This window comes from Myotis yumanensis, unplaced genomic scaffold (assembly GCF_028538775.1).
Source record: "Myotis yumanensis isolate MYYU_CA2020_CCGP unplaced genomic scaffold, mMyoYum1.0.hap1 SCAF_2, whole genome shotgun sequence".
NCBI lineage: Eukaryota > Metazoa > Chordata > Mammalia > Chiroptera > Vespertilionidae > Myotis > Myotis yumanensis.
The window spans coordinates 47,008,737-47,022,801 of record NW_027223753.1 but is presented as its reverse complement, the minus strand read 5'-3'; the positions used below and the strand labels follow the sequence as shown (position 1 = coordinate 47,022,801).

General features: G+C 41.4%; 1 protein-coding gene across 2 annotated transcripts in view; it reads right to left on the bottom strand.

Moving 5' to 3' along the window:
• AK4 (adenylate kinase 4) overlaps positions 1-14,065 on the bottom strand; it is a 59,209-nt gene that overhangs the window by 25,662 nt on the left and 19,482 nt on the right. For both annotated transcript variants that reach the window (XM_070405289.1, XM_070405290.1), the window contains exon 3: positions 2,200-2,319. In XM_070405289.1, coding sequence (XP_070261390.1) covers positions 2,200-2,319 — 120 coding nt within the window. The remainder of the gene's footprint in view (positions 1-2,199; positions 2,320-14,065) is intronic.

Below are 14,065 nucleotides of genomic sequence, written 5' to 3'. Positions count from 1 at the left end.
TAGCGTCTGGAGAAATTAACCTGGCTGAAGACATGATGATAGCCAAGAAACTCAAAAAGCTTGGAAGACAATAAAAGAAAACCCAGGGTTGTGGTACCTAACATCAGTCACAATGCTGTCAATTCTTCCTGCTCAATCTCTTCTCCCAAATGATGTTTTCTTTCCATCGCATTGCTATTGCTTAAATTCAGACCTTCAACATCCCTTGGTCCGACTATTCTACCAATCAGTTCTTTGGCTTCTAGTCACCACCGCCTCCCTGCCCAAGCACCTAATCCCTCCTCTGCTGCTAAGCAAACAGTCTTTCTGAGACACAAATCTAATGTCATATGTGCAGGGGGGCAGCTGATCAATGATTCTCTCTCATCACTGATGTTTCTATCTCTTCCTTCCTTTCTGAAATTTTATTTATACATATATAAATATAAAGAATGCTCCACAGAACAAATCCTATGGGTGTTGGGAATGAGGCAGGAGATTCTAGGGTCAAGTAAATTCAAAAAATACCTCATGTCTCCTCTATGAAGCATTAAATCACATGATCATATTAAAAGTTTGGCAAGCCCTAGCTAGTTTGGCTCAGTGGATAGAGGGTCGGCCTTCGGACTGAAGGGTCCCAGGTTCGATTCCAATCAAGGGCAGGCTCCTCCCCCGCCTGGGTCCTGGACGTGGCATGTGTGCAGGAGGCAACCAATCGATGTGTTTCTCTCGCATCGATATTTCTCTCAGTCTTTTCCTTTCTTCCACTCTCTCTAAAAATCAATGGAAAAATATACTCCGGTGCAGATGAAAAAGAAAATAAGTTTGGCAAAATCCTGAAGTAAAGGAAACTGGTTAACTTTGACACTAACTCTGGGCAGGTAACAGAACCCTATTAAGTGTTCAGAGTAATTCTTGACACACAGCGTTAGCAATTAATATTTAAAATGACATTTTCTAAATATATTTGAACACAAAGTCTGTTTTCTGGCCTAGCCATTAAAAGCATTGCATGCTATATACTTTGAGAAACAATGTCATAGAATAAATACTCCGCCATATCAGTCATTTTGGAGGTTTGTGGCTCTAGACTTTAGCTGAAATACAGGCAACCTAATAGTTTGAATGTGGGACAATTCCTCTGGTTTCTCTGTAGCTGGCAAACAAGGTTTCAACTGTCAGCTTCCCGAGGTTTCAGTTTCACCAAATTAAGACAGAAATGTGTGCACTGTGTGAACTACACAAAAACAGCTCTGCAGTGGAAAGAGGTTTGTTAGAGCTAAATTTCCCAATCCATTTTTTGTTCATAGAAAGCAGTATGTTCATCAGCAAACTTAAAGTAGAAGATTCTGAATTCCAGCTAGTTAAAGTACAAAATTGTGCAGCATTTTGTGTGTGAGCATCTGTGTGTATTTTCTTGGGTGAAATATTATAGTTGTCATCAAGGGATCCATAATGCCTTAAAAGGTTAGGAACCACTCAGTTTTCAGATCAAATCCATGTATTGTTTAAATACATGTTAAAAAATCAAACAGTACCAGGGCGTATGTATACATGGTGAAAAGTAAGTCTCCCAATCCTAATGCTTATCCAGGGTCAACCACTGTTAGCAGTTTTTTATATTCCAAAGATAGTTTATGCATGTGTTTCTAAGTATAAACAGTAATATTATGCCATCCCTCTATTTTTGCATAAATAATAGGCAATATATGCTATACTACAACTAGCTTTGTTCACTTGGCAGTTTACGTTGAGATCTATTCATATTATAACATAGGTACATACCAAATTTAAGACATCGCTATGATAGATACTTAGATGGTTACCAATGTCTTGCTCTTTATAAATAATGCTGAAAATAAACATCCTTGAAGCTATATCTTTAGGCAAGAAATCCAGCAAAGAACTGCTGAAACAAAAAGTATAAAGACTGTTAAACTGTCCTCCAAAGGTTGCGCATTGTATACTCAACACATATTTCCCACATATGCAATAAAAGATTTTCAAATTTTCTATCTTTGTTAATCTGACAGGTGAAAAATGGTAACTCCCGGCTTAAATTTTTGTGGCCTATTATGAATGGAAGAACCTCTGGTTTCAGATATACTTATGACAACTTCGTCATGGAAAGAAAAGGCGTCATCAAACTGGAACAATAACGGAATTCTATTAGGAACAAGCTACCCCCAGAAACCCAGCCTACCCACGGGTCCCACTCACCGTCTAGCAGCCAGTGCTGATCCTGTCGGTTCTCCAGCTCCGACAGCATCATGCGTGTGATCACATGGTCTGGAACTAAACGGCCTTTCTCTATGTACTGCTTTGCCACATCACCAACTTCTGTTAAAAAGAGAGGAGAAAAGAGATTCTCAGAAAAGGCTTCAAAAATAAAAAACCTTACAAACTCTTTTTGGACAGTTTTACCTTCTCTCCCATTCCTCCTGGTTCATATGAGGAAGGGTGGGGGGTTAGAGTTAAGTTTTAAATATTGCTTCAGTCATGGTGGCACTGTCTCCCTCTTGTCTCCCAAAGAATTATAAAAGCACCTCTTGTTGAAATAAAAATAAAAGAATATAAATTAGACATAATGTGAAAATAAGAGTAGGAAACAAAGTTGGAGCCTGGAAAGAGGGTGGTACACAAAAGGCCAGAAAGGAGTCCTGGCGACTCCCTGAAGGTGAGCCAGAAACTGGATCCTGAGCCTCCCAACAAGTTATGGTAACAAGGAAAAGTGATCAACCACACGGCACACAGTGTACAGAAGATTGAAGGAAGCTGCGAAGCACAACCATTCCTTAGAGACCAAAGGAAAAACATTTCCACTGTTCTTCTAGAAAGAATGCTGGGTAGTACACACAACAGGTCTATATCTTTTCCGGGGCCCCCGTATAAGCAAATAGCACCTTGCTGACATAACTGTGAAAGAAACTAACTCAGTGTTAACAGTGAAATGCCAAGTTCATAAAAGAATGAAAATTTTTAAATTATTTTTCAGGAAAAATGCTTCTATCTTAATTTAAAATAACAATTCCTTACTTGTAGAAGTTGTGAGTTGGATTCAGCAGAACAAATGATCAGTTTAAATTGTTTAAATGTCTACGCGCTGAGTTTTTATTTAACCAAGATGAAGTCATCTGCTCTCCAGGGAACTGTTAGTGAACCATGAGGAGTCACATCCTCCACAAGCCAATGAAGTTCTTATAGAAACATAAAGCAGCTTTATGTTACGGGGGGGGGGGGGGGGGGGGGGGGGGGGTTGGGAGCTCAAGAATCATTTTCCCCCACCTTCACCTTGAATTTAAGGTAGAGCCCTTCCTTCTCAAGGCTGAGTCTACTCCTAACTCCAACTTTCACACTGAAACATGAGCTGTGAAGAGCTCCGTATCACTCCATCACTCCTACTGGACCAAAGTAGCTCAGTTAGGCCACAGGAGATGCATATTCAATAACTCCCTGAAGAAGCAGAACACTAAAGACAAGCACATTCCTGAATGTGGCTGAACATGAATGGGAAAATATTGATTGATTGCGTACTACATAACAGGTAATATTCTAGAGAGGTGGCAGTAAAGAAAAGTACTGATATTTAAGCAATATTAATTTCCTTAAGAGCAACACTAGCGATCATTTACTTAATACATCCTATGCTCCTTTAACTGAATACATACTATGTGCCTTTAAGTATTGTATGTGTCATTTCATTTCATCCTCATATATCCTCTCCTTCACCTGGGAGGTAACAGCCATTTTTTTATGACAGCTTTTTGAGACATAACACACACCACAAAATTCGCCATTTTATAACGTACAACTCAGTGGTTTTTAATACATTGTCAGTGTTGTGCAATCATCACCACTACCTAATTCCAGAACATTTTATCAACCCCAGAAAGAACCCCTGCACCCATTATCAGTCATTCCCCTCCCACTAGCATGTGGCAACTACTAACCTGCATTCTGTCTTTAAAGATTGGCCTATTCTGCAACATCTCATAAACAGAATCACACAACATGTGGTACTTTGTGTCTGGTTTCTTTCACTTAGCAGAATGATTTCAAGGTTCACTCATGGTGCAGCATATATCAGTACTTTGTTCATTTTTATGGCCAAATACTATTATTCCGTTGTACTGATAGAACACATTTTGTTTAGCTATTTGTTCATTGAGGAACATTTGGGTTGTTTGTTTCCACTTCAGGGCTATGGTGAATAATGTGGCAATGAACATTCGTGCACAAGTCTTGGTCTGAACATATGCTTTCAGTTCTCTTGAGTAATACCTGTAGGGTATGAATGTTCTGTATCTGAAAAATCACTTTCATAGTAGGCTTGGAGAAACTGACAAGTTTGGTGCTGTCCTACTCTGCAATAGGCAGGCCAACCAGCCCCAGAGCCCTATTCTTAGTCCCATTTAACAAACCTTAAGGTAGATATAAACAAGTACACAGCTTCCAAGGTGAGAGACCAAGATGTGAAATGGTGCCAGACATCCCATGAGGAAAGAGTAGGTAGCAGCTTCTTTGGAAAAGAGAAGACCCAGAGAAGGACATGGTAACAGTTTACCCATGGCCTGATACTTAATACATGGGAAAGGCTTTATTTTATTCAAAGCCTAGGATTTAGAACTAGGATTAGTAGTGGGAATTTCAAGTGGCCATGGCCTGATACTCGATACATGGGAAAGGCTTTATTTTATTCAAAGCCTAGGATTTAGAATTAGGATTCGTAGTGGGAATTTCAAGTGGTTCCCAAAAGTTGCCTAAGGAACTGTCTGAATGGAGACTCAAACACTGCCTAGGAATGGCTACTGTAGAGGGATTCTGACAACTGGACTCGGGATTGGGCAACATGGTTTTCCAACTATTTTTGGCAGCCTTGGCTCTTCTCAGGCAGACAGGTATGTCCTCAATCTGATTCCAACATCAAACTTCCACCACATCTCTCAATCCCTACCATGAAAACCTGGAAAGGTCAACAGCCAGAGCAAAATGGATTTAATAATATATCTACATCTGAATGAAGACCTTGCTACAACAGCAAACAGTAATACAACGTGGGTCAGGAGATAGAGGCCCATTCCGGGAAACATGACCTTCACCTGCCCAGGTCAGTTTGCTTGGAAGAAAAGCAATATTATTAAGTGCTAATGCTAGCACATTTGGATACAACACATGGCTGCTCCAATCTTTCAAGTAGAAGTCCAAAGAAAGGCTGCAGACGAGCACACACTGTCTTTTTGTTCTGATTCCCTATAAATTAAGGGCAAACTGGACCGAGCTGGACAAGTGTTCACAAAGCAGCAAATTCCCCAAGATGACTAGCCAAACCACCAGAAACAGAGAACAACTCAATGTCCTTTTATTTTTTTAAGTATTTTTATTGATTTCAGAGGAAGGGAGCGAGAGACAGAAACATCAATGATGAAAGATAATCATTGAATTATTGATCAGCTCCTCCTGCAAGCCCCACACCGGGGATCAAACCCACAACCCGGGCATGTGCCCTGTCGACGCTCAACCACTGAGCCATGCCGGCTGGGCTCAATGTCCTTTTAATTGTTCATGCAGAAAACACTGAGAATAAAAGAACCCTGTAAAAAACAGCTTGGTTCCCTCATAAGGCTGCCTAGAATCAGGAGAAACCATTGCCACTCCCAGGATCAGCCCTTCTTCAAAAGGTCATTGAAAATGCCAAAGCACACACACGCACCATCTGAGGAGTGGTCAAAATGAACTATCGCTTTGTGGTCCTGCCAGCTACAAGTTCCTTATCCCCCCACTCTTAAGAATATTTTGACACTGAAGTAGTTACTTGAAAAAGATTAATAAAACAAAGAAAAACTTCATTCTATAAACTATTTATCCTTGAAATCACTTTGAAGAATCTCTTTGGATTAAAAAAATAATAGTAAGCTTTTTAAAAAAATCTGGGTTAAGAGATTGATACCAAGGACCTTTAGAGGTGAGAATTATGGAAGAAACTCCTAATTTTAGGGTTTTTGGGGGGCACTTAACTCAATGACTCATTTCAGATGTCCAGTATCCACCCTCCAGTTGGCCTAGCTTAAAAGCAGGCTTTCTTTTCCTTCACAACAAAAAGACATGGTCTTAAATCATTCTGTGACACTTGCTATTGGTAGGTATGAAGAACATTCTGAGTCATACTTCCTGGGTTCAAATTCTGACACTGCCATGGACAGGCTTTTAAGACTTTGGTCACATTGTGTGTTTTGGCCTCACTTTCTTCATCTATAAACAGGGAATGCCCACCACCTACGATTGTTTTAAAAGTTGTATGTGGTTCATATGTGGTAAAGGACTTGGAATAATACCCCTTTGCAAGTTTCATTCAAGGATATGGAGATCGTATTTTGCTCGTCTATGGCAGGTGTTGTTCTCAGTAGTTTATATACATGAACCCACTTGATCCTAATATCTAGGAAGTCGATGTTATTATTTTCCCCATTTCATAAATCAACTGAAGCACAGAGGTTAAGTAACTTGCCCAAAGTAATTCAGCTAATAGACGGTGGAGCCAGAACTCAAACTCAAGCCGGCTGGTACCAGAGTTCCTTTCCTTTACCACTTGTCACACTGCATTATCTCTGAATGTTTGTGAGCATTTCCTTGAACACAAGCACTTTGAATGTTAGAGTACGTGTGTAATTTGTGATTTATAAGAAATATATATGGTCCAAAGTAAGGCTCAGAGCTCCCCAGTGGCTGGTACTGGAGAATTACTTGGTGGTGGTGTGCAAATTCCCTCTCTCCCTACACACACACACACACACACACACACACATACACACACACACCAATGTTGGAGGTTGGGTGCAGAACCTTTTAACCTTCTGGAATAGTGAGGTCCCTGTCTAAAGGGACAAGAGCATAGTGAGAAGTAGTTTCTTTGTGAACTCTGGCAAAACTTACCTACTCAATGATAGTCTGCCCCGTGGGGAAATACCTGGTCCTGCTCTGTGCAACCACTTTGCTCTCAGTAGGCACTATATCTTCAACTAAATAAACAAATAAATTTACAGCATGTATTTCTTTGCAGCTACTTCCTACCAAACTCTAAGTATCCTGCAATCCTGTACCTACTAGTTAGTCAACCTCCTCCTCTCCCCAGGGCCCTCTTCCTCATCTAATCCATCCCACATACAACTTCCAGAGGAATTTTCCCAACCCACAAGTCAGCCCAGGTCACTTCCTCCTCCAACACCAACAATGCATTCCCTGGCCTACAGGATGGCATGGAAACTCCTTGGGCTAGCATTCAGAATCACTCCCATCTGGCCTGGAAGCACTACTCCTCAAACCTCACCTCCCACCACAGAGTTCCTTTATCCCCGACCCTTTCGCTGTGCCAGGCACGAGCTGAGAAAGACTATTCTCCCTTCCCTCAAGCAGTGTACAGTCTCATGGAGGAAAGGCAGGTCAGGAGGGAGGCAGTGCTCTGATGTGATGTGCCCAGGACAGGGACACAGAGGTGGACACCTCAATCCACGCTCAGACCCAAGGAAAGCTTCCCATCCTAGAGCTGGAATTTGAAGGACTAGCAAAAGTTGGCTGAAAGAGGTACCCTTCAAGTACTACATGCGCCAACCACCTCAGAGCCATGAATTTTCTACTTGCTTCAGAGTAGTAATCCTCTCTTCTACAGTCCACCAGAACCTAGGCTGAAGCTAGTCTATATGTGATTCTGTACAGACTAGAAAAAAGGTGCCCCCTTGGGAAGATGCCCACTTCCCCAGGCTGCCTCAACTGTGTGCCAGGAAACAGCTTGGTGTACTGAACCAAACTGGACTACAGGCCCCATACATACCCCTTAGCCAGGTGCCCTGCCACATCCCTGTACAACCATATGTGGTTGTACCTGTACCTACATCTCACTCTTCTCGTTAAGGGCGATTGTTTACATATCCTCCATACCAGATCATAATGCCCTTGAGGGCAGAGATGATTTTAAGGATCAATAAGGGCCACTCTACTTGAGATACTACTTGAAGATACTATCATATCTTCGGGCTCTGTTTTCCTGTACCCAAGGTCCTACAAATTATTAAACTCTTTTCACTACATCCCCTGTCATATCTTCAGTCTCCTGTATTGTTCAACAGTCATGAAAATCATAGTTGTGACTTTTAAGGCAATAAAAACTCAAAAAACCGTCTCAACCACACAGTGAGGATTATGAACAGCAATGTTTCCTTTAAATATTATCTTATGGTCTTAATTTTTGCCAGGCAGGCCTTAAACAACTGAGTAGAATAAATTTATTGAATTAAGCAACACTCTGTTATCTGATCAGTCCGCATACATGAACATTTAGTTCTCACAACTATTGCTTCAGCCTATTCAAGCTGGTGCAGAAAGATCATTACCACAGGTTGCATTTGGATCCCAAGCCTGACCTCCTAACAAAAAAGATCTGTTCGTACAAGAGATGCTTGCTCCTCCTGAAGCTACCTGACATTTTTAAACGCCCACAAAATGTGTATGAGTCAACTTTTAAAGATGTCTGAGCTTATGATTCCAAAATATTCTCTAACTAAGGAAGCAGAAAGTTAGGTTTATACTAGACTAGACCACCCAAAAACACATGCTGCCTATCTTTTGAGCCGTCTCTCTTTCTGGGTGTCTGGGTGATACAATCTTTACCCTAAAGGTTTTCTGATAAATCACAAGACATTAGGGATTGTAAACTATTTCTAAAGAAGGTAAGGATAGGTTTATAATTTATTTAATACAAAATAATACTATAAAGTAAACTATAAAGCAAGACTTTAATCCTATTCATTCTTTGTTCCTTTGCACATCAGACTAAGATCCCTAAGTCAGTGATCATATGTCACTCCTGAGGAAGAGTGACTCCACACAGAGTACACCTGTCTTCAACACCTTTCTTTTGCTATTAATCTTAGGGTACAATATTTAGCTCATCATAAGGTATATTAACCAAAGGAAATTGTAGCTAAAGTTATTTGAATCTATGACCTATATAATTAATCATTTCCTAAGTCAAAAGAAGATCAATAGAAAAAAATTTAACCTAGATTTGAACCCAAATTCATGTAAAGTACAAATGTGTATCTCTTTACCACTAATTGTGAGATTAAAAACATAATTATGATGTGATTTTTTTATAAAGGTACAATTGACGTAATATTAAATTAGTTTCAAGAATACAACATAATGATTTTATATTTGTATATTAAATGCAGAATAATTAACACAATAGGTATAGTTAACATCTGTCATCATAAATTATTTTTCTTGTGATGAGAACTCTTAAGATCTACTCTTAGCAACTTTCAAATGTGCAATACAGTATTATTAACTATAGTCACCATGCTATATATTGCACCCCCATGATTTATTTACTTTATAACTGGAAGTTGGTACCTTTAACCCCCTTCACTCATTTTGCCCACCCTCATTATTACACACCTCTGGCAACCATCAATCTGTTCTCTGTATTTATGAGCTTGGTTTTTTTGTTTTGTTTTGTTTTTAATATATATTTTTATTGATTTCAGAGAGGAAGGGAGAGGGAGAGAGATAGAAACATCAATGATGAGAGAGAATCAGTGATCGGCTGCCTCCTGCACGCCTCCTACTGGGGATTGAGCCCAAACCCAGGCATGTGCCCTTGACCAGAATGGAATCCGGGACCCTTCAGTCCGCAGGCCGATGCTCTATCCACTGGGCAAACCAGCTAAGGCTTTTGTTTTGTTTTTTAAATACCACATATAAGAGACCATTCTACTTGATTTATTCTTATCTGCCTTTTGATCATGGGAAGATACACTTTTAAAAACACTGAAATGGCTTCATCATGAGGCAGAGAGTCAGCATGACATAAGGAATTACCATCAGACTGGGAATCGAGAATCTTGGCTCTCAGTTCTGCTTCCGCATGACTGCACACATCAATGTGCTTCATTTATTGTGCCCTCAAGCTTCCTCCTCTGCATGAGAGAGCTGGACCCCTCTACCTCTATCATCTCAGAGGTGAATTCTAATTTCCAGTACCTGGCTTTGTGGGCAGGTGGGAAGGTAAGTGGACTAGCTTTCCCAGTATGCCTCAAACTACACTAGTGTCCTTTTATTTATTTATTTTTGTTGCTAATCCCTCACCCGAGGATATCTTTTCCATTGATTTTTAGAGACAGTAGAAGGTGGGGGGGAGGAGGGAGAGAGAGAGAAACATCAATGTGAGAGAGACACATCGATTGGTTGCTTCCCCAACATGCCCTGAGCAGGACCAGTAACTGAACCTGCAACCCAGGTACATGCCCTTGACCTGGAATCAATGGGCTGATGCAACCCTTCCATCCATGGGCTGACACTCTAACCACTGAGCACACCAGTCAGGGTACAGACTCATGTCCTCTTAATCATGAGATTCCACCTCTGCAGTGATGTAAGGGACCTCAGAGGTTAAGAAAAGTCTCCTTGCTTTCACGGGCAGCCAAGGCATGGATCATTAAACCCATTCTAGATGTGAGGAGTGGAGTCCGGACCAGAACTCCAACCTGAATCATCTGTCAGCATTCTATCATTCCTTGCCTGGAAGACTTTCTGGAATAAGGGCCGATGCTTTGTGACGCCTCTTTGCTCTTTTCTCTCTAGCTAGCCTGGATATTTACACTCCGTCTAATTTTGTAACTTTAGGTCCAGAAACGTGTTGGCAGTGGGTGTGTTTCTATAATAGCCAAGATAAAAATATGCATGGCCAAAAGCCACGATGACTTTGGGTAAGGGAGCGGCTAGCATTACTGAGAACGACGGTGACACAATATCAAAGCACAAAGGATACCCAGCAGATTCTTCTTCCATAAGCTTTCTCATTCCACCAGCAGGTTCATTACTATTTGACCCTCCACACTGATTCAAAGACTAAAACAGTCCAGTAATCCCGTTTTAAGATGCTAAATAAATCATGAAAGAGTTGGGGTTACATAAGATAAAAAATATTGGATGTCCTACATCAGGAGTATTTTCTTGGCCCAGAATAGGAACACATGCACTCATAAGTACACCATGAACATCTGGTGTAGGACCATGTGCCACCTTATATAAGCAGCAAAGGAGAAAAAGCAGATTGGGATGGAGGCAACAGACGCCGGGCAAGGGAACAAGTGGGAAAAGGCAAGTCATCTGAAAGATCTGCCAAAATTATAGATGAGTTTTAGACCCAAAATACTTAAGCATCTCCTCAAGCCCACATTCTGCAAGTCTGCTTTGATGTCCACCAGGCACTTTCAGTCCTGAGGAGCAGGGCCATACTTCAAATCTCTTGAGCTATCTAGATTTTCTCTGCCTCCCCTATAACCTTATCACAAACCCATTACCACCCCATTCAGAGGGCAGGGAGGAATTTCACTTTTAAAGCAACATAAAAAGAAATTCCTTCCCATTGCAGAAGGCCTGGGGTGTGGGTCTGGCTGTGCCAGACACCTTTTCAGCTGCCTCTCCGTGCAGGTTCTTGGCTGCAGATCAGCTCCAGGGAAGCTGCTGTTTCCTCCAGTGCCATCTGCTCAGACGATGGGCTGCTACTGCTGCCATGAGGGACTGTCCTCCATCCCTCCCTGCCTCCCTCAGTCATAGCTCCCTGGCAATCCTCTGGTGGAGAACTACAAGGACACCAAAGATGTGCCATGCTCACCAGCCTCCCAGAGCTGGCAGCAGACCTTCCTGCAAACAAAGGGAAAGAGAAGGAGACATAAAGCTGATGCTAACATTATTTTCTGATGGGGCTCCCAGTGGGGGCATAAGGTCCACTGGGTAAGGTGACATGTAACCATCCTTTAACACCCAGCAAGAATAATAATAATGTCAAAGGGCAGCCACTATGAAAATCAGTATGGAGGTCCCCCCCCAAAATTAAAAAATAGAAGTACTTCTGGGTATTTATCCAAAGAAAATGAAAACATTAAGTCAAAAAGATATGTGCACCCCCATGTTCCTTGCAGCCAAGATATTGACAATAGCCAAGGTATCAAGCAGAGTATTTACAGGACATGAAAGTTACCTAAGTCTCAGTGTGGTGATGTGGTTCCATCTTGGGCCGAGAGAAAAATTTATTTCAACATTATTATAGGTCATTTTTAAAAAAATTAAAACAAACACACCAAAAACAAAACAAACAAAAACACTGGGCCAAGCCTTACTCTGATCCCTTGTATGTATTATCTCATTTAATTCTTAGAACACTAAGAGGGTAGTGCCTTTATTAGTCCTGGTTGTAGTGGAAGAAATGGAGATATGTAGTGCTTGCACAACTTGCTGGCCGGCTGCCCAGACAATGCGATCCCACAGGCTGCACTCTTAACACATGCCCTACAGTGGGCAGTCTTCCCAGGCCCAGCCTCCAAAGCATTCCTCCATTTCCTCAAGCAATTAATTAGTCTCTTCCTCCAAATTACTCCCACACTGGAATCCTATGTTCAACCAACCGCCTTCTCCCCTTCTGGACACCTTAGACTAGAGTATGTCTTGTTCACCTGAGTGACTTAAACTAAGCCTCAGGGAGCTAAGGATACCTTCAATCGTTTTTAAGTTGAATAAGTGAATAAAGATGGATTGTTCTTTTTGTTTTTTAAAATAAAATGTTGCAAGAAAAAAGTAATAAACATTAAACATGAGGATCTATCCTAGGCAAAGGGAAACAGTCTTTTTTTGTTGTTAATCCTCATCCAAGGTTATTTTTCCATTGAATTTTAGAGAGTGGACAGGATAGGGAGGGAGAGAGAGAGAGAGAAAGAGAGAGAGAGAGAGAGAGAGAGAGAGAGAGAGAGAGAGAGAGAGAGAGAAGTATTGATATATGAGACACATCGATTGGTTGCCTCCCATACCCTACCCTCCCCCCTCCAACCAGGGCTGGGGATGGAGCCTGCAACCAAGGGGTTAGTAGTGAAGAGGTAAACTGTTCTGGATAAGAAAGTATTGGAGGATTGAAATCTGGGAGACAGAAAAAGAACACATTCTCCAGAAAGGAAAAGAGCAAGAAGTTAACAAATTGAACTCTAAGTTAGGGGAGGGAAGGGCAGAGTTAGAGGATTGTATAGGGAATGACTGACAGGTCATAGGGCAGAAGTGTCTAATATGCCATGTCAAGAGGTTGCCTATGCCAGACTCTAATCCCTATCACCCACACACCCTCCATACAAGCACTTTATATTGGGGGTCCTTTAGGAGAGGAAAATAAAGGTAGTCTCCAACACAGGTGAAGGAGTGCAGAAAAGGGCAGCCCTTACAAGAAAAGACTTGCAAGCAGAAGTTAAGAATTCCAGAAGCATGAAAGCTGAGAAAGAGGTGATTAGGGAGAGGTGCATAGTCAGTGGAGTGGAGTAGAATACTATGTGCCTTCCAAGCAGGGGATGGGGACCCAAGTCTTTCTAATGCAAGAGATAAAGCTGGAGGACCAGCCACATGACACAACTGTTAGCCAGTGTCACCAGTCACTCCCATTGTAAGAGCACATCTGCTCCCACCCAGTGCAATCAATCCCTTGCTACACCTCATAATGACGCAAAACTAACAACCAGGATTTTGGTTTGTAAATCTCTAACTCAGTCCAAGCTGGACCCAGGACAGAAGTAGTGAGAAGGAAGAGGAAGCATTGGATTTCATTTTGCAACTCAGGAAGTCCTACTTCACTAACTAATCTAAAGATGAGCTGCTAAATTACCCAATAGGAAACATTAAACCCTGCCCATTAAACCAAGGATCACTTTCAGGGTAAGACAATCTATTTGCACAGTGGCTTCTATTCCATGAGTTCCTAGATATCTGAGAATATTTCCTTCACGAATCAAACTGCACTGGCCCCTGGATTTCAACCTCTAAGCTTCTTCTGTACTCACATCTCTATATCTTCTTCTGCTACATATTGCTATTCCAAATAGCACTTACAGGATATTGAACGCTGCACAAGATATACTAATTTTAGACTCACTTTAAAACTTTCACTCTTTCTCCACCTGCCAAATGACAGGAGGAAAACAAAGCAGGCATATGTAGTTCAGCTGCCACAGCTGTGCTCTAAAAATTGGTACAAAGAAGGTGACATACATTCTTT